The following is a 27,519-nucleotide window of genomic DNA, read 5'->3' as shown; positions in this document are numbered from 1 at the left end:
CTAACACCCACCCAGGTGCCTGTGGAGGCGTATGTGTGAGCGAGAGGCCCGAGAGACCCTAAGAGCAGGTGCAGAGGGACGAGGGACCGGGCGGGCAGCTCCGCAGCAGGTGCTGCCGTCTGCTGGGTGGTGCAGGCTGAGGCTGGGCCAAGGTGCGCCCTGTCGCAGTCTGACAGTGTCCTGCGCCCTGCAGCCCCACTCAGCCCTGGCTGTCTCACGTCCTGAGGGCTGAGCCGTGGGAGATCGGAATGAGAGGGAGGAAACTTCAACAAAGGAAAAGCTTCAGTGTGTTTCTGATCTTTCTCACAGGACTCTGTCAGATCCCTCCACCCCAGAAGCTGATGGCCGAGGTCACTAAAAAGGAGGAGCTCATTCAAAGGTAGGAAACAGGTTGCCACAGGGTGGACTTGCCAGTGGGTTCTGTTACAAAGGAAAGCCACAAGGATTCCCAGTTACTGTGAGAGCCACTCCCAGAGGCAGTACGGAGGAGGGACACACCTCTGCCACCAACTAGACTGTGGCCTCAGACAAGTCATGGGGGCGCCAGGTCTTCTCAGAGGGACCCAGTCCTGCCCTCACTTGGCCGCTGAAACCCACTGTGTGTCTCCTTCCGCTTCTCAGGCTGCGCTTTCTCTTCTTGCTGGTGTCCCCTCTGGCTCACTCCTAGGCCTCGCTGAGCCCACCCCTGGTCCTCAGCAGTACTCCACTCACTCCAGCAGGGCCTCATCCACCTTTAAACACCTCAGTCCTGTGGCTCCAGGTGTCTTTAACCAAGCCTTTCCTCCAGCTCCTCCGGGTAGCTCCCTGCACATCTATAAAGGTGCCTCAGATTTGATGTCTAAACGTGAACATTTTGGGGCTGGGGATGTGGCTCAAGCAGTAGCGCACTCGCCTGGCATGCACGGGGCGCTGGGTTCCATCCTCAGCACCACATACAAATAAAATACAGATGTTGTGTCCACCGAAAACTAAAAAATAAATGTTAAAAATATTCTCTCTCTCTCTCTCTCTCTTCAAAAAAAAAAAAAAAAAAAAAAGAAAGAAACTTTTTTTTTTGAGATGAGGTCTCACTGGGCTGCCAGGCTGCCTTGAACTCTGGACTGCAGGCATGAGCAACACGCCCAGCTTAAAAACAAACTCCTCAGGTCCTCTCCACGGCTCCGCCCTGGCAGTGCGCCCCTCTGACCCTGCTCCCCTCAGTGACACCCGCTCGTTCCGGCTGAGTGGCACTGCAGCAGTCCTCGTCTCCTTTGCTCTCACACCTGTGTCGGCAAATACTGTCGGCCTCGGCCTTCCAAAGGAATCCAGGACTCAGACACTTCTCACGACCCTGCTGCTGCCACCTCAGACCAGGCCTTCAGGACACTTGTGCCCCTCCCCTGTCTCCCACTTTCTGCTCTGACTCAGCAACAAGCACAAGCCACACCTCGCTGCTTTCTGTTCAAACGCTGGGTTGCCTCCCTTTCCCCCCAGTCCCCGGGGCACCCTCAGTGCCCACCCTTCCCTGCCCCTGCTCCCCACACCTCAGCCAGGCCCAGCATCACCCTCCTGAGCCCTGGCAGTTGGTCCCCCTCTGCCTGAAGTTTCTCCCAGGCACCTGCATGGCTCACTGCTCAAATGTCACCCCGTGAGGGAAGTCTTCCTTGACCACATTGCACAAAGCTGCAACCCGGCCACCCCACTCCTCCCCCGCCCTGCTTGGGTCTCCCATACCACCCACGCTGCCTGCATATTCCATGTCCCTGGACTGAGCTGCTGATGGCCTGCGAGTCCCCACCAGAGGGCAAACTCTGACAGCAGGGCTCTGGCCTTGCTCCCTGCTGGCTGGTGCCTGGAATGTCCGACTCATGGACGGACTGACTGACATGGACCTCATGAAGGTTTAACAGCAGACACGGACGAAGGCTTCCCGTAGCTAGGCCCCTCTCCGTGTCTAGCTCCGTTCTGGTGCCCCAAGCTGTGGCCCCTCAGCTCGCAATCACGTGAATAAAAATGTAGGTGCCCATGGACGCGAAGCCTTCCGGCCCTCCCCACCCATAACCACGGCTGCGTTTGGACCATCACACTTTACCCTCTTGCCAAACGCCAGGAACAAAAGCGCCTCCTCCGAGGGCCTCCTCTCGCCTCCTCCTTCCACAGGCGAATCGTCCTCTGAAGGCAATTCCTTTAGCCTTTTCTGTCCGACATGGAAACACATCTCCAAGACATGGTTTGATTCCGAGGCAGAAGTGACACCCAGGAGGAGGGTGGGCTCTGTAACCCGGGAACGCGGGGCAGGGAGGATCGCCAAACCCACGCTCCCTTCTCCCCACAGGGGCAGGGAGGATCGCCAAACCCACGCTCCCTTCTCCCCACAGGGGCGTGATCTCGGACGACAGTCAGGACAAGCTCGACTACATCCTCTACCTGGATGAGCTTGCCGCGTGCATCGGCGCCAAGCCCAGCCTCCCACTGCTGCTCCTCAGGGATCCCAGACTAGCCTGGGAAGTCTTCTTTGGACCCTGTACCCCTTACCAATACCGCCTGGTGGGCCCCGGAAGATGGGAAGGAGCCAGAAATGCCATCCTGACCCAGTGGGACAGGACCCTGAAGCCTCTCAAAACCCGAGTCCCTCCCGACACCCCCAAGCCTGCCTCCACGTCACACTGCTTGAGAGCTTGGGGTGGCCTTGTGCTGCTGGCCTCTCTCCTACTTATCTACAAGTCTTCCCTTTCCAAGTGGATGCAGGACAGACTCTCCCCTCAGCTAGGGCTGAGCTTTGGGTGTGCCCCCTGGAGTTCATGGGCTGGCAGACTGGCTCCAGCGTGGCAGCACTGAGAGGTGGGGACTAGGGGAGGGACTGGGGTCATGCAGACTCTACCTACCGTCATAAACGGATCAATGCCACTCACAGAACTGGATTAGTTTCCATGAGGTTGTTATAAAGTGAGGCTGCCCCTTGTTTTCTCTCCTTCTAAGGCACCTGCTTGAGAAGCAAACCTCCCACCTTTCAACATGCTATGAAAACACAGTTTCACCAGAAGTTCCCCTAGGCCCTTGGATGTCCCAGCCTCCAGAACTGTGAGCCAAAGAAACTTATTTTCTTTATAAATTACTAATCTCAGGCCTTCTGTTACAGCCATGGAAAAATGGACTAATACACCTAGTGTTTGGTGAGGACGAAGCTGATTGGTTTCAAGGATCAAACCATGCCATGATGATCCTATCTTCAAGTATCTTGTGTATCCCTTCTATCCTTCCTCCGTACCGTCTACAATCCAAGTTCAGGTCTAGTCATCTCTTAGCAGAATTATTATATTGTGTATCACTCTTTGGTCTCAGTACCCTCTCTCTCTTTCCAGTGCACATGCTATCCTAAAATAACAGTGTGATCATCATTGCCAAACATAAAAGTATGAGCATTCTTGCCTAAAATTAAAATGATCATCATTCATATCAGGGTCCTGAAAGGAATAAGATGATGATACTCAAATTGAATAATTTGTGGAAATTTAATATAGAGATTAATCAAAAAGATGTGAGCATTGCTGGGAAATTGTAGGGGTCGTAACATGCCCTCAGACCACAGTGAGGTGGCTGACTATCCCTAGACCACAGCAGGCCAGAAGGAGAGGAATTACTAATGAAAGCAGGAAGGAGCTTTGCACAACAAGAGCCACGGCTTTCAGCTGCACGAGGAAGGCAGGCCTGAGGGCCCCCAGAGTGGGAAGCTGAGGGGCAGACGGTCTGTTCTCTCTTCCTTCCCTCGTTCACCTCCAAAGCCAACCAAGAGTCTGAGGCGGGGTGCCAGCTGTTGTCCAGGAGTCGGCCTCCTGGGTCGGTCACCCTGCTCTGTGCAGCTGAGACGACTGGTCAAGGTCACTCCCTGGAGAAGGAGACGTGGGTCATCACCTGAACTCTGGTGTCAGCCATGAGGCCCTGGCCAAGGAGCCTTTCCAAGCCTCAGTGCCCTCACCTGGAAAGGGAGGGTAATAATGGCACCGAGTGCAGGGTGAGCAGTGAGAGAGACGGTGCAGGGCATCCATGCAGAACTGAAAGACATTTTGTATTCTCTGCCTTAAGGGGCTATTGTGTAATCAGGAGGCTTGGCCTGTACAGCTCAGTCTCTCTTTTGACCTTGTGTCCCCTCCACCCTCAGATGGACTCTCCTGAAGGCAGCAGGTAAACAGTAGCAAAGGAGGGTTAGAAATCGCCATCCTGAAACGACCAGTGAAGGTGTCCGGGTTTACCTGTGCTCCTCGGTGGACTTCAAACCCCACTAAGGCAGACCCACAGGAGCCACGTCCAGCTTAAGCTAACTGCACACCCGTTCTTGAGGGAGAGAGTGGAACTGAGGATGTCTCTTAGTTCATCAGAACTTAAACTTACAATGTGCTATTTTTTCAATGCAATAATTTTTAAATAATGAGTCAAACACTTAGAGAAGTAATTTACTCTGGTTTTCACAGAAAGGAGGAGACAGAACAGGAATTTTAAACCAAATATATGCAACCCTGAAGCCACTAGCTGCCTTGGGAGGTAACTTCCCTATTGTCTCAAGCCCCTTCAATTGGTCAGTGAAGCCCAGACCTTTCCCACCTCTTCCTCCAGGAAGCCTGCGCCTGCCTGCCTGCAGGCTCCCTCCGCTGCACTGCCTTCCCACCCTGAACAGACTGGGAGCATTGGGCTTGGCAAGTCCATGACTCTAGTCCTCAAAGAACCCCCAATACCAGGAAAAGCCCATTGGGAGTTAACCCATTTTAAATGAGAATCAAATTTTCATAGTAAATACTAGGGGAAAATACTAGGTTTGATCAAGACTTCATTGAGAAATGAGATCAGAATTTTGAAAATAAGTTTGCTTGGTCTTTTTAAATGTCTTTTGCTAATATATTAACTTTTTAAATTTTTTTCTAATCAGTCATACATGACAGCAGAATGCATTTGTCTCATTGTACACAGAGCACAACTTTTCATTTCTCTGGTTGTACACAATGTAGGGTCGCACCATTTGTGCAATCATACACGTACATAGGGTAATGATGTCCTTCTAATTCTTTCCTACCCACACACCCTCTCCCCATCCCTCCCCTTTGCCCAATCCAAAATTCCTCCATTCTTTCCATGCCCCTCCCCCATTATGGGTCAGCATTTTCTTATCAGAGAGAACAAGGCACACTCATACATTGCTGGTGGGACTGCAAATTGGTGCAACCACAGTGGAAAGCAGTACAGAGATTCCTTAGAAAACTTGGAATGGAACCACCATTTGACCCTGTTATCCCACTCCTCAGTCTACACCCAAAGGACTTAAAATCAGCATACTATAGTGACATAGCCACATCACAATTTATAGCAGCTCAATTCACAAAAGCTAAACCATGGAACCAACCTAGATGCCCTTCAATAGATGAATAGATAAAGAAACTGTGATATTGAGATATATTACTCAGCACTAAAAGAGAATAAAATCATGGCATTTTCAGGTAAATGGATGGAACTGGAGAATATCATTCTAAGTGAAGTAAATCAATCCTAAAAAAACAAAGGCCAAATGTTTTCTCTGATACGTGGATGCTTGGCCTTTCATTTAGCCAAATTTGGATTATAACTGGAACCATCTTCTAAAAGGAATTACCTAGTTGTGAGAATTTACATGACAGCTAGATAAAACACCTTTATGACTTCCTTTACTACATATTCAACTTTCAAAACTAGACTATAATTTAGCAATATTTTAATATTCAAGGTTTTCGTTGATTTTGCCAAGGAACTAAAATTTCAATCCTCTCATATTTATACAAATCTCTTTTGAAACTCCTGTCATCACACATGCCAATCATCTCTAAGCCATTCTTGAAACGTCTTCCTGGTTTAATGCTGCTAGATCCAGAGTTGCCATGGCTTAGCAGTCCTCCAATATCACCTTCGGCAATTTTCTTTTGAAATCCTTATTTTGCAATATATGTAATTTCACTTTGTCAATGATTTGCATTAGAGTCTGCATGATCAGACAATCACCAGAGACTGACCACAAAGACACTGGCGTCCTGAAGAGGCTGTCCCGTAGAACAGACGTGTGGGTTTTAGAGAAAATGAATTTTAAGTGCTCAGTTAATTCATTCATTAACTCAACAAATATGCATTGAGCACTTACTGTGTTCCAAGCACTCTTCTAGACTGGGTAACCATGGTCAGTAAAGAGAAAGTCCTTGACGTCATGGAACACAGACTGCACTGTGACAGGCAGGGATGTGACCACTGCCACTGCCGAGAAGACCAACCATGTAGCTTCAGAGAGGGTGGGGGAGCCAGCTGGGACGCTCACACAAAGCTTCCCTGAAGAGGTGACACCCCAGATGTTGCCAGTGGAAACTGGGTAGAGTGAGAGAGTGGCCCGGGGACAGTCTCACGGAAGGCGTTGTTTCTGTCAGCAATCAGTAAGTGGCCTTGGGGCAGGCGTGTTAGAACAGTGGCCACCAACCTTGTTCACACCATGATGCACACAGAAAATGAAGACAGTCTTTGTGAGCCACGCTAAGACAAGCTGATAAGATAAGGGGAAGGGAGATCGATGTGAGCACAGGGAAAATCATCTTTTCATATTGAAGTAAAATTGCTTAAGCCAAAAAATAGCGAAATATTAAATATAGAATTTATGATATACTTCCAAATAAAATTTCACAGGTTTTGGTTAAAACTTGAATTCATTTCTGGGGGTTTTCTATCATACTTGATATTCTACATTAATTTCTAAATAAGATTTTTAAACGATGATCTCTTTATGTGATTACAAGCTGGTATAAAAATAATGTAAAACCATTTCACAGCCATTCAAAAAAAATTGAAACCGTGAAATATTTTCTTTCATCAATAAATGTAACATTGAAAGTTTTTTGTGTTGTGAGAAGGGATCCAAGGCCCATCAAACTTGCAGAACAAGCAATTCAAAGTGAGATTAAGCTTTAATAGTGAGAGGCGCTCCCTTGGCTGGCGCACTCACCCTGAAGGCGCTGGCCCAAGAGGGCACAGAACTGTCTCCCGCGGGTGAGGACAGGAGCTCCAGGCTGTGTGCTGCGCCCACAGGAACCTTCCCTCACAGCCCCTGCCCCTGCCCCGCAACACCCCACCCACCATCGCCACCAGGCTCCCTCACACAGCCCGTCCAGCAAGGCCCCAGCTCCTGTGGACAGCGAACGTTCTGCAGGCCGGCCCAGGCGGACACCCAGGTGTTTCCCCACCTTTCTGACTTTTCGACCGAGCCCCTGGAGAAGCAGGGACTGCAGGACTCAACATGCCAGGCTTCTCCTGGGGCCACGGGAGCTCGGGGTGCTCCGGCTTCCCCACCCCACCTGCCAGCCCCAGGGCACAGGGTGGGAAGCTGCGTAAGAGAGGAGGAAGGCGGGGGAGTGGAGGGACCCGGTGAACCCTGTGAACAGCATCAGTGAACAGGCTGCCTGTGACAGCTTCAGAAATACAGGTTCTAGGGAGTCTCCTTGCGATCACTTCTTCACGTCTCTTCTTGGTAGTGCGCTCTAAACACAGACTGACAGCCAGTTCATAAAGCTGCCCACCACGCCACCTGCGTTTCTCCGGGCCAACAGGCTTCTGAACGTCTCCCTGATTCATTAAGTCCTGGGAACGGTGTCATGTCTAGAGCTGTGGGTCAGGTCTTTGGGGCTCTCAGTAGTTCTGACGCCTGTGTCTCCGGGAATGAAGGATGCACGGTTAATTCTCCCAAATCCTTACATTCCAAAAGTCCTCCCTACCCAGTCGGTAAGACTACACAGGCTCTACAGAAGCTCCAAGAGACTTCCCCTGCAGTAGCCTGATGCCATTCTAGACTCCCCCTTTATCTGACAGACAGGTGCCAATTAGGGAGCAAGGACCCAAAGACTCCAACATTACAACTAGAAACTTGTCACTGAATTGTCCCTCTAACTCCCATCTCCTAGCTTTTCCTTTGGAATCATATTACTTATTACTATACCAGGAACATGCCCAATAAAGGGGCTGGGGGCATAGCTCAGTGGTAGAGTGAGCACTCAGCATGTGTAAGGCCCTGGGTTCTCTCACCAGCTTATATATGCACACAAAATATGCACAACAGAAGCATCCTTAAAAAACCAGAACCAAAACCCTCCCTTTCTACTCCATTACTCCACTTCTCTCTGTTGGGTTGCTGTTTGTCAGCTTCCTACCCCAAGAAGCCATCAACACACAGCAGCCAACAGCTGGACTCCCTCTTCTTTTGCTGGCTACCTTGCAAGCCCAGACTGGCCAGCAGTAAAAGCTGACACGTCCATATGCTCCATCACCTCTCATGCAGATAACTGCACACAGGCCTCCCAACTTCTATTCTTACCAGCCTCTACCCATTTATTCTCCAGGACACAATCATCTTTTCGGAGCACATTACACCCTTACTTAAAACCTTCCCACTGCACGTCCAACAACAGCCACGTTCATTACACAGCCTACAAAGTTCAGCCTCCTGGCCCCACGGCATGCCACTCCCCCCATAGCCATCCTTCGATTCCTTTGACATAGGTGGGTTCCTTTTCATTCTTCAGGGCTTGGCTTAACAGCCCCAGACAGACCAGGGTTCAAGCAGCACTGTGTCTACTTCCTAGTTTAACCTGGGGTGATTCACTCCTTTTCTCTAAGTCCCACTCTACATCCATAAGATGAGGACAGGTGTTTCTACCACCTGGGTTAGTGTGACACCCATGAAGTCATGCATTCAGCATTTACCATGGTGCCAGGGGCCCTAGCGGGTGCTCAGTCACCCTCCCTTTCTCAGCAGGGTGCCAACAAATGCTTAGGAGCCAGCTTTCCAAATGAGAGCCTTGCCTGTGCTGTGTGCAGATTCCCAGGGTACAGACACTCCCACCACGGCTGCCTCCAACCACCTGCCTGGCCCAGAGTGGGAAAGAAGTACGCACAACCATCCCTTGGGAGCCTGCAAAAGCTTCTCTTCCTCCCACCCTCCACCTGATTGTCCTCCCCTTTCAGACTGCAGCTCAAACACCCCTTCATTGCAGAGTTGCCCCAACTCCCCGACCAGGTCAAGTGTCCCATTATTTTTTTTCCTCACAACAATCTGTATGTTTGTTTCAAAATCCTTCTCAAAATTCATAGTCATCAGTTACTTTATCGCAACCATTAGATTTCGAGTGCCATGGAGACAGAACCACACCCATTTTCCTCTCCAGTACATCCCCAGATCCCCAGCACTAAGATGGGGCTCAATAAGTAGGTACTGAACTGATAAAGCAAATGAGCAACTGAAGATGGAAATGTAGGTGGATGGGTGAGTGGGTGGTTGGATGGATGGATAGATGGTTGGTTGGAATTTTGTCTCTCTTCCAAACTCTGAGAGGCCACTTCTCTAAATTTTTAACTAGTGCTCAGTTCTTCCCTGAACTCTCTGGAACAAAACTGCTCAAATTCTATTTAGAAGTTAACTATTTTCTGGTGGCTGAAGATCACAGCACAGGGGCAGATTTCCTGGGTCGACTGAATTCCTGGGTCATGTGAAGTCCAAGGACCACAAGTCACGTCACTCTTCAGGGTTCAGTTCCATCAGGGATTTGGATATTCTGATGCTAACGACTGCTTCAGTTGAGTGAGCGTGGACTCACTGTGCCTCAAAACTTGGCCTCTATAATCAAGATAAATCCCCAAGGTCTACTTTGGAACTTGGGTCCACATACCAACTTTGTTTTCTTCTGCATGTTTCACAACACTACTGATATATAATACCAAGTGACAGACTAGGATCAAAATTCTCAAGGGCTTGACTCTTCCCAGGAAATCATTTATATTTATAACCAGAAATATTTTCTCATAGTCAGAATTAGCACCTCTGCTATGTAGAGATTTACTTTTTTATGATAATGGATTTTAAATTATGAAAATGATTCAAAGGTATGAGACATCATTACTATTCACTAGGGACCTGTCATGGTTTAGATGCAGTATCCCCCAAAAGCTCACACGTGAGACAATGCAAGAAGGTTTGGACGAGAAATGATTGGGTCGTACTCTTAACCTAATCAGAGAATTGATCCCTGATGGGATTAGGTGGGTGGTAACTGGAGGCAGGTGGGGTTGTGGTGGGAGAAAATGGTTAATTGCGGGCAGGGCCATGGGTACATACTTGTATCTGGTGCGTGGAGTCTCTCTCTGCTTCCTGACCACCCATGTGAGCAGTTTCCCTCTGCCACACTCTTCCACCACAATATTCTGCTTCATCTCAGGCCCCAGGGAATGGACCCGGCCTTCTGTGGACTAAGGCCTCTGAAATCGTGAGCCCTAAATAAACCTTTCCTCCTTTACACTTGTTCTGGTTGGGTCCTTTAGTCACAGCAGCAAGAAAAGCTGCCTAAAACAGCACCTAAGAGGTCTCCTTATTCCTGTCTCCTTATGCAAATACGGGAGAAAAGATGTCAAAATTTAAATAGGTGAGGGCTGCAGCTCAATGATAGTGCACGTGCCTAATGTGTGACGCCCTGGGTTCAAGGCCTAGCACCGGAAAAATAAAAACTACAAAACTCACATAAGAGGTCAATTAGGTGTGCCTGCAAGTCACCTAGGTAAAAAGTTAAGGGTGACTCATCACATTCATGAGACTTCTTAAATTTTCCATCTGCACTTCAGAATTCTTTCTGGCAAATTTTTGGATTTTAAACCATTTAGCACAGTTATAAGCAAAGTTTGACCTCAGGCCATGGACTGCCCACCTACGCTTGCAATGCAGCTTAGGATCCAATTTCAGGAATCCTTTAATCTTAATAACAGAGAAATGAGTTCCTCTCAGAGAACGTCAGCCCTAGCTGACTCCTACTGATGAAGTGCTTCTGACAGGGAAGAACCAATCAAGTGCAGCAGGGTGAGCCGATGTGTGTGCAGCTCACGGGGGAGGGGTGAGTGGAAATCCACTCGGGGCCTGGTTTTGGGCATTTATAAGGGACCATTTCAAGCAGAAGCTAACACAGTTACAGAGCAGCAACTGCATCTTTCCATTTCCCTGCTTAATAGTGAAAACACAGGGCCAGGGATATAGCTCAGTAGCAGTATGCTTGCCTAGCATGAGAGGCCCTGGTTTTGATCCAGAGCACCACAATAAAAAAGAAAGAAAGAAAGAAAAGAAAATGAAAATAAACTAGCTATAAAAGTCTCTTGCTCAATAATAAAATGTGTTCAAAGCTCAGCATTATAATTATATACTTCTGTTATGCAATTTCTGAAAATTTATCTCCTGGAAAGGAAACCCTTCAAAGTGAAAGAATAATCATTTTTTTAAAAAGGCTAAACTTCAGATACTGTACTTTCTAGTCTAATAATAATACATACAGTAGGTAAAGAAAAAATAAAGTTCCCAGGCATTGCTTCTACTTGGATTACCCTTACCATATATGTTCTAACACATCCACCTTCCAAACTGTGCCACGTGTTTGTATCAGCTAGCTGTTCATGACTGTGACACAAATACACAACGAGAACAACTGAGAGGAGGAAAGATTTGTCTTGGTTCACAGTTTCAGAGGATTGAGTCCATGTTGGCTGGCTCCTTCGGCTCTGGGCCTGATGTGAGGGAGATCATCATGGTGGAGGGCATGGCAGAGGAGATGTGCTCAGCTCCTGGCAGACATAGAGGAGGGAGGGAGGGAAAACAGACGCCTCCAGAGCACACCCCCAGTGACCTCCCTCCTCCAACTGGGTCCCACAAGCTACCAATAATCTATCCAGCCATCCATGGATTAATCCACCTATGAGGTCAGAGCCCTCGGAATCTAATCATCACCTAGAAGCCTCATCTCTGAACTTTGTGGAAATGGGACCATGCTTTCAACACATGAGCTTCGGGAGATATTTCAGATATAAACCATTCAAACTGACTCAAGTCCCCGTGAGAATAGTAATCATGGCACCTGCCCTTCACTGTGTGGGAGAGATTCAGAAACATACCCACATTTATACTTGCATAGAGTTCATTTGAGCTTATTTTACTTATACCATGCAATATGGTCTCCCCAACCACTCAAGTATTTTCCAAGCACATGAAAGGTGATGAACAATAGTTCAAAAAGATAGATGTAATGCTCCACGGGCAGTAGCAAAAAATAATACAGACAAAAACAGAAGAGGAGGAACCAAGAGGGAAGACAGGGAGAGGCAGAAAATCCAACTAGAAATGTAGAGGCTTCCAGATCATAAGAAAGAATTAAATGACTCTCAATAACCCTGGAGAACAACACCAATTAAAAATACTGTGTGAGTTAACATCAAAAGAACTCTGATCTATGTCCTATGGGAGACAAAGTAGTATTACATCCATGAAACAAGAACAGAATGCTATTACAAAAGGAAAAATAGAACAAGAATTAGCTTGCAGAAAATGAAAAACAGGAATGAAATAAAGTTCAGGAATTCTCACAAAAAAAGATAAAATGATGAACAACAGAAAAATTAAGAAAATTAGGATACACATCTAGGAATTGATCATCTAATAAGAGAACTTTCAAAGGAAAAATCGACAAGCAAGATAAAATTATCAAAGAAATAATATATTTTTCTCCAAAAACCTGAAAACCCAGACTGCAAATGGTTCACTGAGCACTCAACACAATGAATCAAAAAGCCTCAAAGATGAGCATGATGGAGTTCTTCTTAGAATACAAGTTTAGGTGGCCTGTTGCAAATACCAGTGAAAATCTCATGTATATAAATATGAGCCCAGAGCTAATATTATGTGAAGAAGTCAAGGTTAGAAATATAAATTTGGAGTCATTTATATCGAAAAATATCTGAAGTCAAAATACTGAATGAAATAAAGTATGGAGGTAGAAACGGGGAAAGGAATAGAAAAACAGAGGTCAAGAAAGTGGAGAGATTGGGTCTCCAAGAAGAGACAGGAAGGAGGAGGAACAGGTGGGGAGGAGATGGGAGAGGACCAGGTAACTAAGATGTCCCAAGGAACCAGAAAGACAGACCCTGGGGAAGGCAGTGAGGCCACTGGGTCACAGGCCACCCGTATGAAGACAAAGGATCACAGTGGCCCCCGTTACTACAGCTTTACTTTCTAGGCTTCAATAATCCATGGGCAAATACAACCTGGAAATATTAGATGAAAAACTCCAGAAATAAATGATTCATAAATTTTAAAGAAATGTTATTAAAATGTTGTTATATTTGTCCCATTTGGGTTTGTATAATTATTAATTTCTTCTTGTGCCTAATTGATAAATAATTTATCACAGGTGTGCACATATAGGAAAAACAAGCATATAGTTGGCCCTCTGTGTCCACATGTTCACATCCATGGCTCCAAGTAACTGTGGATCAAAAATACCCAGAAAAATGTTGCCTCTCTCCCGGTGTGTCCAGGTGTTTTTCCTTATCATCCTTCTTTACACAATACAAGAACTATTTCCCCAGCATTTGCACTGCGTTGACTAAGATGGTTGAAAGCATATAGGAGGTTGCATGGGTTATATACAAATACTATTCCATTTTATTCTGAGGGACTTGAACATCCACAGATTTCAATACCTGTAAGGGACTGGTGGGGGCATTCTGGAAACAGTCCCAAGGATTTGGAGGGACAACTGCATACAAAGTTAGGTATTATCGTGGTTTGGAGCACCCAGGGAACAACTTAGACCAAATGCCCCCAGGATAGGGGCAAGGGGTGCGGCACAGGAGAGAACTTGTGGTTGGACCCGTGAGACGGAAAGCACTGCCTTGTAAGAACACACACCTTCCAGAAGCATCAGTTTAACTCAAAGATTAGAGTCGGAGTGGGGTGGGGTGGAGATGCAAGATATTCATCATTGCAGTACTGTTTTGGCACTTAAAAAAAAAAGATGGATATTTTATGGAGCAGAATACAGTATTTATATTGATTTTTTATCAGGAGACTTCAAAGAAATTGAGCCTGTCTTGGGCTCTATTTCCATATGCTCCTCCACTCCCAACCCACACAGAAATACTTCACTCAGTGCCAGAACTGCCCAGACTTTGATGATAATTCGTTAACAGTTCTAGAGCCAGGGTGTAGCTCAATGGTAAAGTGTGTGCTTTGCAAGCATGAGGCCCTGGGTTCCATCCCCAGCAAAACACACACACACACACACACACAATTAACTGTTCTGTAGCACCAGGAGCCCCACTCAAAACATATGAACATTAGCAAACAGCTCCCCCTGCTGACCCAATGTCTAAAGAAGCTTTGGAAAACGTGGAGACTGGACTGACGGACAAGCCAGGACACATCTGGTGAACCCTCCTGGAACACTCACTGGTCCAGCTCACAAGGTTCATCCTGCATTCCCTGGGTTCAATCCCCAGTAACTGGGGGGGAAAAAGTTCATCCCAGTAACCTCCTGTCGCGGTACTAAGGCCCTGCTAAGGGTTTGAGAAAATGATCCACTCTATCTTCCTGAGGAGTCCCCTACAATGTGAGGGAGATAAGTACCCGCCAACTGGAAAGAGGTAGGATCAGTAAATGAACTCAAGACGGAATCACTTAAGGCACTGTGACTTCAGAGAGGGCCATGTAGTCTGGCTTTTCCTACAGAAAACAAACCATAAAGCTTCTTTTGGGCTGGGTGCAGTAGAGCGCACCTGTGATCCCAGCAGCTCAGGATCGCAAATTCAAGGCAGCCTCAGCTACTTAGCCAAGCCCTATTCAACTTAGTGAGACCCTGTCTCAAAATAAAATAAAATAAAAAGGGCTGGGGATGTGCTCCATAGTTAAGCATCCCTGGGTTCAATCCCTGGTACAAAAAAAAAAAAAAAGATTCTTTTGGGAGTCTTGTCCTTCACATACCAAGACTGGAAAACAGCCCTGACCACCTGCTAACCAGAGACTGAGCATTGCAACGAGCCCGGATAAACGGCCCACTGGAGTAACCCTCATCTCCACGGCTTCCACGCCCCACCCACACCTCTCCAGTAACATCCCGGAACTTCCTACCCTAGTTCAGAGGTCCCTCTGTCCAACCATTTCTTCACAGATTTATTCTTCATCTAAAAAGTATGAAATCTGTGGCTCAGTGGCGGAGCCCTTACCTAGCACGTGAGAAGCACTAGGTTAGATTCTTAGCACCACATATAAGTCCTATGAACAACTAAAAAAATGTATTAAAAATTTTTTAAATATAGAAGCATGGTTTGGTAATTTCTTCAGCCTTGACTCTCTTGTAAAGATTCCTATGTTTATGTAAATTGATAAAACTTCTGTGCTTCTTTCTTGTTACTCAGCTCTTATATTCATCTGGCTCCTGAAGTCACCCAGAGATCCCATATAAGAAACAAGGGGGCCCAGGCATGATGGCAGCACCTGTAATCCCAGTGACTTGGAGACCAGGCCAGCCTTGGAAACTTAGGGAGACCGTGTTTCAAAACAAAAAATAAAAAGGGCCGGGGATGTAGCTCAGTGGTAAAAGTGCTGCTAGCATGCATGAGGCCCTGAGTTCCATCCCAAGTACCACACAAAAAGAAAGGAAGGGAGAACGGAGAGTAGAGGAGAAAGGGGAGTGAAGGGAATCTCTCCACCCCTTACAAATTCTGCATGTCATTAAATGGGTGTGCTTCCGTTTCTCAACAGGGGATGCGGCAGTGCCAGACAAAGATCAGTGGTTATTTCAGATACTACCTCAAAGGAACAAGGACACTTGACTGGGCGGAAAAATGACAGTAGGGCTTCTCTCCAACCTGACCCACACTCCTGCTTTTTATGTTTTATATGTTGATACACCTACTTATATTTTATAGGAGAAATAATACTCTGCTGAAGGTCTGTAAGCTGCTCAGTTCTACCAACCCTAATACAAAGGGATTCTACACACAAATCTAAACTCAGTCATCTTGTCTGCCCTCATCCCAGGTACTGCATCCAGGAGATGGCTGGATATTCAAGTCTGCAGCTCTTGAGAGACAGGAGTTCTCATGAAGAGACCACCAGGTGGTGCGGAACACGGTGTTGCTACAATCAGCTCGCAACAGCAGTGTGTCCTATGATGTTGTTCTGTACATTAACTGAAGGCACAATTCTCTAAAAGCAATTCCAGGAAGGACCAAAATAGCCCAGGGTGAGCAAGATGCCCCTGATGTTCTGAAAGGACTGTACATCCTTTAGAAATCTCCCCTGAACATTATTCTTCTCGAGTGAGCTTTTGGTAAGAGTTCAGCTGCCCGCAGGTACGTGGTCAATCAAGGGAACATCTCTCTGCACTCTGACACTCAGTCCTGCCCTCATGGACAGAAACATTTGGACAATTATGAGAACCCAAAATTCTGTACCATACAGCTAGCTTGCAGTAACTTTAGCCTAGAAGATTCTCTGAACTGACATTATAGTTGCTTCAACTGGTGAAAAGAAAGTGGAAAAAAAAAACCCAAAATATACAAGTGTTTTAATTTTGAATGTAGCAGTGTACTTTGCGGGGAACCCTTTTAGATATTCTAACTGTAGCATGTAGTAATCCTAGGTAATCAAATGAATTAACCTGCTGTTTACTTTGTATAAACCGACACAATGTCAGAAGATACCTACTGAAAATGGACCCATGAAATAGGCATATCCCTTCTCTCACAGAGTTTATACTCAAGTGGAAAGATGAAAATTACACAAATCTAAATATGTAAACTAAATATGTAGGTACAGATTGTACAGAATGCCTTGAAGGAGGGAGCGAGGGACAGAGTGGCCTAATTTAAGCCAGGAGGAGTGTGGCAAGGAAGAGCTCAACGAGGAGATGAAGTTCAACCCAAGACATTAAGGAACGGTAACAGCCACTGGATAAAGAGTGGAGGTCACGATACTCCCGGCAGGAGGGAAGCAGGTCCCTGAAGTGAAGGGAGACAGCACACTGCTGGGGAGCAAGGACATGGGCAGGAGAGGAGTCCAGAGAGAGAGGCCAGAGAAGAAGCAAAATACAGCAAGGTCATACGACCGTGTCAGACGTCATCCAGAGCCGGCGTTGCACACACACAGGTAACATGGTCTGACTCCTGTTTCTAAAGCACTCCAGGGGATTCTGCACACCCCATCGCAGGACAAGTGACCTGCCTTACTATTCACCCACTTCAAGCACAATGCAGTTTGATGCATTTCAGTAAACTGACACAGCTATCAGCCATCACCGCAGTCACCCAGAAAAGTCCCCCTGGGGCCCTTGGCACTCCTGCTCCCATGGCTGGCCCAAGGCAACGGGAATTGATGTCTGTCTCTATATACTATGGTTCTCATGCTGGAGGCTTGGCCCCCAGGACAGGGGTGTTGAGGGGGGGTCTCGTGGAAGGCAGTTGGGTCATGGAGGCACTGCCCTCTCGGAGGGATTAACGCCGTCTCTCAGGAGTAGACCAGGTCTGGTAGGAGGGGCTTAGTTCCCAAGAGAAGGATGCTGTAGAATGAGGCTGGCCTTCCTGGTCTCTTGGTTCCTGTCAGCATGGGATCTCTCCTCTTCACAGTCCTGCCACTGGGGTGCAATCTGCCCTGAGGCCTTCATCAGAGCCAAGCAGAGGTCAGTGTCATGCTCTTAAACCTCTATAACTGCGAGCTAAAAAAACAAAGCAAACCTCATTCTTCTTAAAGTAGCTAGCCTCATGCATTTTGATATAGCAATAGAAAACTAATGAAAGCATTATAGTTTTGCCCTTTAGAAAGGGAGATTTCTTACAGGTGGAGTCATACACTGTGTAGACTTCTGTGTATGGCTTGTCTGATATTCCACAGTGTTCTTGAGGATCATCAATGTTATTGTATGTACCAGTAGTTTATTTTATTTTTATTACTGAGTAGCATCCCACGCTATGTACATAATACATGCTGTTTATCCTTCCCAAATGAGGGACATCTGGACTGTTTCCAGAGGCAGGCTATATGGATAAGGCTACTATGAGCACTGTTATGGTTGCTACGAACATTATTATAGTTTGGATCTAGAAATGTCCCCCCAAAATCTCATGTTTTGAAAGCAGATTCCCCAGAACAGAGGTTCAGAGATGGAGCTATTAAGCAATGACAAAAGCTGTGACCTTGTCAGGAGATTAATGCATTTGATGGGCTAATAATGGACTACTGGGTGGTACCCACAGAAGGTGGGGCCTGGCTGGAGGAAGGCAGTTCCTGGGAGCAGGCCCTTGAAGACCACACCTGGTCCATGGCCTGCATCTCTTCCCTGCCTCTCCTGGCCCACTTCCTCTTCTCCTTCCATGGAACTGCCTCGAGCTGAGCAGCTCTCCTCTGCCACACCCTCTGCCCTGATGTTCTCTCTCACCTCAGCCCAGAGCCGTGGAGTCGGCCAACCAACGTAAGTTAGCACAACCATTCGGGAAAACAGTACGGAGATTCCTTCAAAGACTAAAAATGTAACTAGCGTATGTTCAGAAATCCCACTGCTAGGTTCATTGTGGCACTATGCACATTAGCTAAGAAATGGAAATAACCTAAATGTGCATCAGCTGATGAATGGATAAAGAAAATGGTGAACATGTACAAAATGGAATACCATTTTGGCCATAAAGAAGAATAAAGTGCTGTCCTTTGTGGCAATGTGGATGGAATTGGAGGTCACTATGCTAAGTGCAATGAGCCAGACACAGAAAGACTAGTGCTGTATGCTCTCATTTGGGGAAACCAGAATGTCGATATCATAGAAGAACATGATGGAGACTTGGTCCCCAGTGTGGGGTGTCAGAGTGGTGGCACCAGAAACTAGCACAGGTGGGAGAGGGGAGGGGATGCAACGCAGCTAGATCAGGGACACCCAAACAGAATCAGATGGGAAGAATTAATTCTGGTTTTCCACGGCACAGTACAGCAGCTACCATTCACAGCAATCTATAATGGATTTCAAAATAACCAGAGGAGTACAAAGGTTCTCAACACAATGAAACTCTTAATATTTGAGGACATGGAAGTACTTAATACCCTGATCTGACCACTACACATTATATATGCATATCAGATTACTGTTATAACAACGTAAAATTATTATGTCTAATAAAAAATAAATTAAAATTTTGCAAGTTATAAAGCTACTGTCCTTTATAGGCAAAATAGGTTCAGTGCAGGTGGAGAAATGACAGGTTTCAGACATGTTTTGAAGAGCGAATCTATAGGACTTGGTAATGAACTGGACACACGATGTGAAGTAGGTGTCAAAGATATGCCTGGAAAAAAGAAAGCAAGCAAGCAAGCTAGCTCTGCCTGGTTTCCTGGTGCGAACACAGGCTGGACACATGCATCAGCCTAACAGGAGGGAGACAGGTGAGGCTCAGATTGGAGATCGGGAAGATCAAAAGTTGAGTTTAAGGTAGCTGGGCACCGTAGTGCACACCTGTAATCCCAGCAGCTCAGGAGGCCGAGGCAGGAGGAACGAGAGTTCAAAACCAGCCACAGCAACTTGGTGAGGCCCTAAGCAACTTAGTGTGAACTTGTCTCGAAATAAAATATTAAAAAGGGATGGGGATGTGGCTCAGGGGTGAAGTGCCTCTGGGTTCAATCCCTGGTACCAAAAAAAAAGTTGAGTTTAAGAACGGAAAGGCAGGAACCAGGCATAATGGCACACACCTGTAATCCCAGGAATTGGGGAGGCTGAGGAAGGAGGATGGCATGTTCAAAGCCAGCCTAAGCAACTTAGGGAATGAAGTCAGTATGTTGAAAAGACATCTGTCGTCCCACCCCATGGCTCTACTTCCCAGTTGGGCAGTTTGAGATTAGTAATAACAGGAGCTCTCTGTGCTTCATGAACATGAGCCTTCGCCGGTCATATATGCTGCACCCTTTTCCTCCCAGGACACCACCTCTGGTCTTACTCTGTTTACAGTACTTTTCACCAGGAAAACATGGGTAGCTTTATGACAGCACACCTATTCACCTGTTTCTTTGTGGCTTCCAAGTTTGGTATTTTGCTTGTTGCTTCCCCTCCCAACAATCACTAAGGTAAGCTTCTGTTTTGGAGTAGCACATTGGAAGATGGCTTTTTAGGCTTCAGCCTCCAAACTATTTAAAATTTATATAATGCATATTATGAGATAGGAATGAGCTTTCTTCTTTTTTTAATAACTGATTTTCTCAGTAGAATTTATTGAATACCTCACTGCGTACTCAGGTTGATTTGAAATGCCACCTTTAATATATTAACTTTCCAAAAATAGAAACACCAGTGTGATGGATTTTCTAAAGTTGATCTAAGACATTCTTTTTTTTTTTTTTTTCAGTAAGGAGAAAAAATACAGTAAGACACTACAGTAATTAGCTCCTGGGAATAAAATCATGGTATCAGCATCTGTGTGCTTATCTTTCCAGCAAGGGGTCAGGAGCCCAGCTCAGAGAGAGATGACGTCAAACCATTAGGAAACGGCTGCTTTAAAATGAGGGTGGATTCCATCGCATTAGACTCTACTTTCAACTAAAGGAAATCTCCATGGACTCAGATCTGGACGATGATGTTGGGGCACAGGTTTACATTAGCCTCAGCAGCTCTGGGGCTGTGTGAAGCCAAACAGGTAGGTCCAGAACAGACCCTGACCACAGAGGTAAATGCCAAGGAAAGATCAATAAAAGCTGCACCTTCATGTTGTTTCTGAGAGATCTCTTCACAGCGACACAGGAGCCAGACCATGGTCAGTGGTGGAGGAGCGGCGTGCTGGCCTCTCCTGCTCATCCTGAAGACTGCCTACCCCAGAGGCCTCAACTAGAATGTGTCCAGCAGGCAACACGCCAGCAGCACGTTAGGTCTAATGCCTCGTGGTCAGGGTCTAAGGTCTGTAAGGAGTGGAAAATCGACCTTAAAACATGGAAGAAACCCCTGTACATCCCACCAGATGGGACATCTTAATGGAGTTGAACTCCAGCAAGTGGTGCCAATCAGAAACCAAAATTACCCCAAGCCTTGAATGTCCCAGAGGCAGGGCATTTCCATGAGACCCTTCACTGAAGCCACGCTACATGAGAGAGGGTTCTCAGACTCAGGCAGAAGAAGGCTTGGGGTCAGTTTCCCTATTTGTTTTCTCTTGTTGCAACATATCTAGTAAAAGAAGAGCTAGGAGTGAGATGAGTTAGTTCTTCTAGGGCTCTCATTCAAACCTGAGAAATTTACTGGAAACATTCCATTCCTAATCCATGATATCAAAATAGCTACCAATTATTGAGTTGCTTTTTGTGTATACCCATCAACATCCTAAATGTTACCTTGTTCTCGCCAACATTTACAACAACCCTATTAAAAAGTACCCCTGTCCGCCTTTTGCAGATGAGAAAACCCAGGCCTCAAAGTTAGATGACTTAAAACTCATGTACAACATGGCCACGAGTCAGATCTATGTCCAGCTGACTCAGGGCTCCTGCTTTGAGCTGCTGTGCCATCCAGCCCAGAGCAGGGCAAGGGCAGGAGCGCTGAAGGAACAAGGCAGGCGAGCTCAGCTCAGCGGGCAGTGCAGAGTGCAGCAAGGAACCCACCATAAAGAAGAGCTGATGCAGAGTCCTCTAGAGAGAAATGACAGGAAGCAGTATTTATTTTTGACAAACCCAGGTATATGAATCTTCCTACAGCTGTGGTGCTTGCTTTAACAAGTCAATTCTTAGTAATTGTATGCTTTTTTAGCTTGTTTTCCCCCTCTTATACAACAATAGGCCAGCTCATTAAAAGAGACTAAGTTGACAACAATTTGGTCAAAATTTTCACCCTCCCACCACAAATGCCTCAATTTAGTTTAAACCATAATTGGAAAATAGATCTTTTTCTTCCCATATTAGAGTGAACACAGAATAAACGTTAGTTTATGTTGGCCCAGACTAGGTTGTTTATTTGAAGCATGCATTCTTATGTAAAGGTGTGTGGCTTGATCATGCAAGCAGCAGACACAAGCTGGAGGCAGTAACCAGATCAGCTGAAGCAAGCTTATCAGTTACAAGGGTCGGTGCAGGGAACAACACTCAAGAGTGTACCTGAGACATCTGTCTATGTCTGTATACGCTAGCAGCTGCAGTGGGTGGAAAATGAAATATTTTGTGAAGGAGAATGATTTTTAAAACACAAAATGAAATCCAGGACTGTCTATTAGATAAAAATGCAAAGAGGGCTGAGAAAATAAAGCAAAATGTCAAGGCAGATCAGCTTCCATAAAGTAGCTGAGCAATTCCAGGACAGGGCCCTGAGCCGTCAGGATGTAAGTAAATCCCCTATGTAAAGGCAAAGCCCTCGAGTACCAGGAGAACATCTCTGTGCCCTGCAGAGTAACCCAAACTTGACAAAGAGAAGGAGGTTTGGACGCATACCCCCAAACTGAATCTAGTTACAAGTGATTTCATTAATCCATTGCTTTTCTAAACGAGCCAAATATTCAATTCAAACTATCAAATCATATCCATTAGTGTCCGAACTCGAACTCTGCTTCCCATCTATAAAAAGTTACATTGAATGATATCTTGGACCAGTCTTGCTCAAAAACCGTATGTCCCTGTAAGTATGAGACTGTAGGAAGAATTGGCACAATAGCAATTACTGAGAGGGGAAATGTCCAAGAAGAATTATTTTACCATAGACTCAGAAGCAAGAACAGGTGGACAGATGTAAGAGTAGACCTAAATCAAAGGCAGTAACAGGTGAAGGGCACTTTGTACTTCCCAGTCCACACGCAGAACACCAGATTCTGTTCTAAGAAACATCCTAACAGTGCTACTGACAAAGAAGAGCGTAACCAGGAAGGGTGGCGAGGATGGTGAGGCGTCAGGATGGCACTGCCACCAGGAGGAGCCTGAAAGGCAGAGAAGGTTCACAGGGAGCTCCTAGTGGGGTGCTCCTCCCGCATCCACATGGCTAGAAACTGCCGACGGTCCAAACCAGCGAAAGAGGATACAAATGAATGGGTTATCCTTGTTCTCTTAGGAAATCAAGGATGACTTTAGCTTAATCTGTCAGGGATGCCATGTACACTTAAGAGGAAAACGTAATTTTAAGGAGAAAGTTTTATAGCATGCCTGGACTGCAAGGATAGCTCGACATTCACACATCAATATACGTGGCACATCACAGCAACAGAATGGGAGATAAAAATCAGTCTGAGCATCTCAATAGATGCAGGAAACCTGTGGCAGAGTTAAGCATCCTTTGATGACACGAACTTTTTTTTTTTTTTAAAGAGAGAGAGAGAGAGAGAATTTTTAATATTTATTTTTTAGTTCTCGGCGGATACAACATCTTTGTTTGTATGTGGTGCTGAGGATCGAACCCGGGCCGCACGCATGCCAGGCGAGCGGGCTACCGCTGGAGCCACACCCCCAGCCCATGATGACACGAACTTTCAACAAATTAAGAAGACGTGCACCTCTACACAGTAAAGGCCTCAGCTTTGCACAGAGCGCTCTGGGACCAGCAAAAGAGAGGAGATGTTGGACTCTCTCCCCTCACCCCTGAAACAGGATGAGAACAGAGTTGGCTACAAGAAAACTTAAGCAGCCTTTCACCAGCCTGCAGAGTGATCATTTTAAAATGTAACTCTTTAAACTCTCCTGCTTAAAATTCTTCAGTGCCTTCCCATTTTACCCAATACCCTCCTCCATCAACATTTTGGGATAAGTGCAGATCGTTTTTGGTATTTTTTGGTTTTCCTTCTTTCTGCACTGGGGTTTGACTCCAGGGGAGCTCTGCCACTGAGCAACATTCCCAGCCATTTTTTATTTGAGACAAGAACTCGCTGAGTTGCCCAGACTGGCCTTAAACTTGAGATCCTCCTGCCTTAGTCTTCCAGGTAGCTGGGATGACAGGCATGTGCCACCATGCTCATCTAGGAACTGGAGTCTTCCTACGATGACGGGTGACAGGGAGAACACTCACCAAGTTAACCTGGGGTCTCCTCATTCTTTCCCCTCAAAACCCTCCCATCCCTCCTCCAAGCTTGTTGGCATCACCAGAGGAACTCAATCCTGCAGGACAGGGCCTCCCCAGCCCCTCTCCGTTCCCACCTGAGAGGCCAAAACCTGGGTGCCCTTCATCAACCGCAGCCCACCTGGGGCAGGGCAGGTGTGTGCAGCCATGAGCCCATACTGTGCAAACACAAGGAATCAACAGCCCCAGGTGGGAACACATCCCCAGAGATCCATGGCTTGGGCTGCAATCTTTATTGACCACTTGAAGCTGCTCATACACGGAGCCTCAGCTTCTTGTAAAATGGTACAGAAGCACGACATAAGGGCTCTTTTGATAATTAAATGTGATGCCTAGCACACGATTAAGTGCTAAATAAATGTCAGCAGATATGGTAAGGGTCCAGCAAAACGTCGGAGGAAGAGACCACAAGAGACCAGCTTCATGCAATGAGCAGGAGGGAGTTTATTGAAGAGGATCCTAAGTCACCGCGCTGAGGCCCAAGGCTCACTCAGGAAGGGAGAGCGGCCCAGAGCCCAGAGCAGAGGTCAAGCAGAGCTTAAGTACACTTTTGGGGGAGGGTGGGGGGGGGCTTTGCATACATCAGAACAAATCATCATGAGGCGCAGGAAAATTGAACAACAACTCTGAGACATGATTAGCGCATTCATTGGTGGGAACAGGTCATGCTGGGGTGATTGGTCACTCCTAAGCGGGGTACACATTCAAACTGATTGGTTTGGGCCCTGTGACAAACTGCACAGGGCCCTAGGCTAAATGGCCAGTAGGGCGTTGTCTTAACTATCTCAGAAATTTCAGGTTCTGGGTGTAGCAGAGGAACTTAACAATACCTAGTCTTTTACATTTTAATTCAGGCTTTGCAGCTTAGAAACTTTACCCTTTCAATATTAGTATTAAAATCATAATTCTAGAAGCTAGTGCATAGCCTCTCTTCCCTCCCACATACAGGAAAATGAAGCACAGATAAAAGTAAGTGATAAAATCCAAGTCAGAAACAAACAGAACAATAACCCTAGTTTCTTCTGTTCTCCTAACTGTGATTGTGTAATAGCAATTGTAGACTCAGTCAGGAAGTCGGAGATTGTTTCCACCACCCCTCCCCACCCCCTGCATCCCTCCCACACTCTGGAACTTCCCACCTAGTCCAGGCCCCTCCTTCTCTCCTGGAGGAAAGGGGAGTCTTTAGTGGTAGGGGTGTCTCCAGCATCTGAGACCTCAAGCACATCCTGCAGCTTCCCAGTCACTACAAATGGCCTGCAATGGGGTCTCTAAATGCTACCTCATCACTCACCCAGCCCCAGATGGCTTCTGTTCTTTCCCAACCCTCCACTGTCACTGGTTGTGTGTATTGCCGCGGGCGCCTGGTGGTAAGCTTGCTACCCCCAGCCCTACCTTCTCTCTCTCTCTCTCTCTCTCTCTCTCTCTCTCTCTCTCTCTGTGTGTGTTGTGGGGGTAACTGCAATTCTTAACCACTGAGCCACATCCCCAGCCCTTTTTGCATTTTATTTGGAGACAGGGTCACACTGAGTTGCTTAGGGCCTTGCTAAATTGCTGAAGCTGGCCTCAAATTTGTGATCCTCCTACCTCAGCCTCCCAAGTCGCTGGAATTACAAGTGGTTGCACTGCACCCAGCAGCTCCACCCTTTTTAAGGCAGAGACGGAGCTGTTTCCCAGATCCTTCGGAGGCTCTCCAGCAGTTCCAGGCTGTCCTCTGCAGACGGGTTCCAGGCTTGCCCATCCCATCCCCATAGACTCCAAACCTGGGGATACTTGTCCCCCATATAAAATGGCATAGTACTTGCAGATAACCCATGTACATTCTCATATGTGTCTTAAATACTCTCCACACGACTTCTACCTCTGCAACGTAAATAAATGCTTCATATGTAGTTGCCACAATATTGTTCAAAGATAATGACAAAAATATCTGTACATGTTGAGTGCAGGCACAATTAAAAAAATAAATAAACAAAACATTTCTGATCCAGTGTCACTTGTGAAGTCCCCTGATGCAGATGGCTGACTGTATATATTTTTTGCTCATATCAAGCTCCTGACACAGAATTACAGAATTCCCAAATCCCTTATAATGTCCTGAGTGATTAGGAAATGGAGTATATTTTATTATAAAATTTGGTAGTTGTACAGGGCTCCTAAAACTGGGGAAAGACACCTGGGAATGTCTGTTATCTTTAAGGAGCCCTCTGCACCACATCTGAGTTCATGCTGATGAGGTAACTTCAGGCCCCTTGGCCTCAAGACAGGGCTGTCACCTGAAAGCACAAGTGACGGAGGGCAGAGGTCTGAACTTTCCACTTATCTCCAGGAAAGGGGGCCACACTAGAGAGCAAATGCAGAGCACCCGGGGGGGGGGGGGGGGGCTCTGGGAGGAGGCGAGCCTAGGAGGCAGGTCACCCCACCCTCTCTTCATCTGCCCAAACCCAAAGGCCCGACTGAGGACAGCAAACAGGAGGCTTTAATGACAGCTGAGCAGGCGCACCTGGGCTGCCTTATCAGCATTTTATCCCCTGGAGTGCAAGGTCCCTCCCCTCCTCACTGGCTGAGTGAGACGGTGGTGCACAAGGTCACCGAGGTTGCACTGCCTCCTGTTGGATTATTGAAAGAACTTACCTTTAACTGTCCCACCCCCCTGTGTCCTCTGGGGACTCGGAAGGCCCTTCTGGGACCAGTGCATGTTGGCACCTCTGTTGCTCGGGCCCCTTCCCCTCACCTCCTGTCAAGGGGCTGTTAACACGCAGGTGTTAGCCGTTGGCAACCATTAGTTCTATTTCCCCTTCTGCTGATTTTCTCACATCCTGAGTGATTTTACATTTAGGGATGAATATTGTGCTCTGAAAATGGATCACTGTACTTTCTATTTCTCACAACAACCTTTACAGTAAGTCAGAAAATGCAGATTAAGTCTTTCCCTGAGTTCTGTGAACTGCTCTGGCACATCAAGCAAACCAGAGAGGGTTCTGGGAACCCTGACTTTTGGCAGTTCTGTCAGAATCGGGGAGCAGGCACACCCAGGGTTACAACCTGGGACTTGAATTGGCATCTGAAGCCCTTAACCTGTAGGATCTGACACTATCTCAGGTGGAAAGTGTCAAAGGTGAATTGAATTATTGGTGTAAAAACAAAAGGGAAATTACAATGAAAGTCACATGGAAAGAGCTTTCAAAACAGAGTCAAAGGCTGTGAAGGGAGCAGGACTCTCATGCCACCCTGGCTGCTGCTAGGAACCTGAGCTTTGGTCACCTCCACCTCTGATCCCAGAAACCACTGGACCATACATTGTGCCCAGAGGCTCAACATGGATGCCGAGAGGTTGCTGGACATTTCCATTCTGCATACCTTCCTTTTCCTCACCTTTGCCCATCACATGGCCCCTGCCCTGTTCCAGCTGAACATCCAACAGCCCAGCTGCGCTTCCGCTCTCCCAGCCGTCTTTGGAGCACTGATTGACAGCTAGCTGAACCTGTGGCTTCCTGGTGCAACTCCTCAGGCCCCAGGGACAGCCCTTTTCCACGTTTGGATTGATGGACACAGGACACCTAGCTGGCCTGTGCTGGGAACCGCTTAGTGTGTGGGGTGGGGATACCCACACGGCAGTCACAGAAGTGTGTGTTGAGAG

General features: G+C 46.8%; 1 protein-coding gene across 1 annotated transcript in view; it reads left to right on the top strand.

Moving 5' to 3' along the window:
- LOC113177007 (flavin containing dimethylaniline monoxygenase 4) overlaps nt 1–4,393 on the top strand; it is a 31,389-nt gene extending 26,996 nt beyond the window's left edge. Inside the window, exons 8-9 of the mRNA XM_077802379.1 lie at nt 310–379; nt 2,358–4,393. Coding sequence (XP_077658505.1) covers nt 310–379; nt 2,358–2,817 — 530 coding nt within the window. The 3' untranslated portion in view covers nt 2,818–4,393. The remainder of the gene's footprint in view (nt 1–309; nt 380–2,357) is intronic.
- The last annotated feature ends 23,126 nt before the right edge of the window (nt 4,394–27,519 follow it).

Source organism: Urocitellus parryii, chromosome 9, assembly GCF_045843805.1.
Source record: "Urocitellus parryii isolate mUroPar1 chromosome 9, mUroPar1.hap1, whole genome shotgun sequence".
Classification (NCBI taxonomy): Eukaryota; Metazoa; Chordata; class Mammalia; order Rodentia; family Sciuridae; genus Urocitellus; species Urocitellus parryii.
Note: the sequence above shows the minus strand (reverse complement) of the source record. Positions and strands in the feature narration are given on the sequence as shown.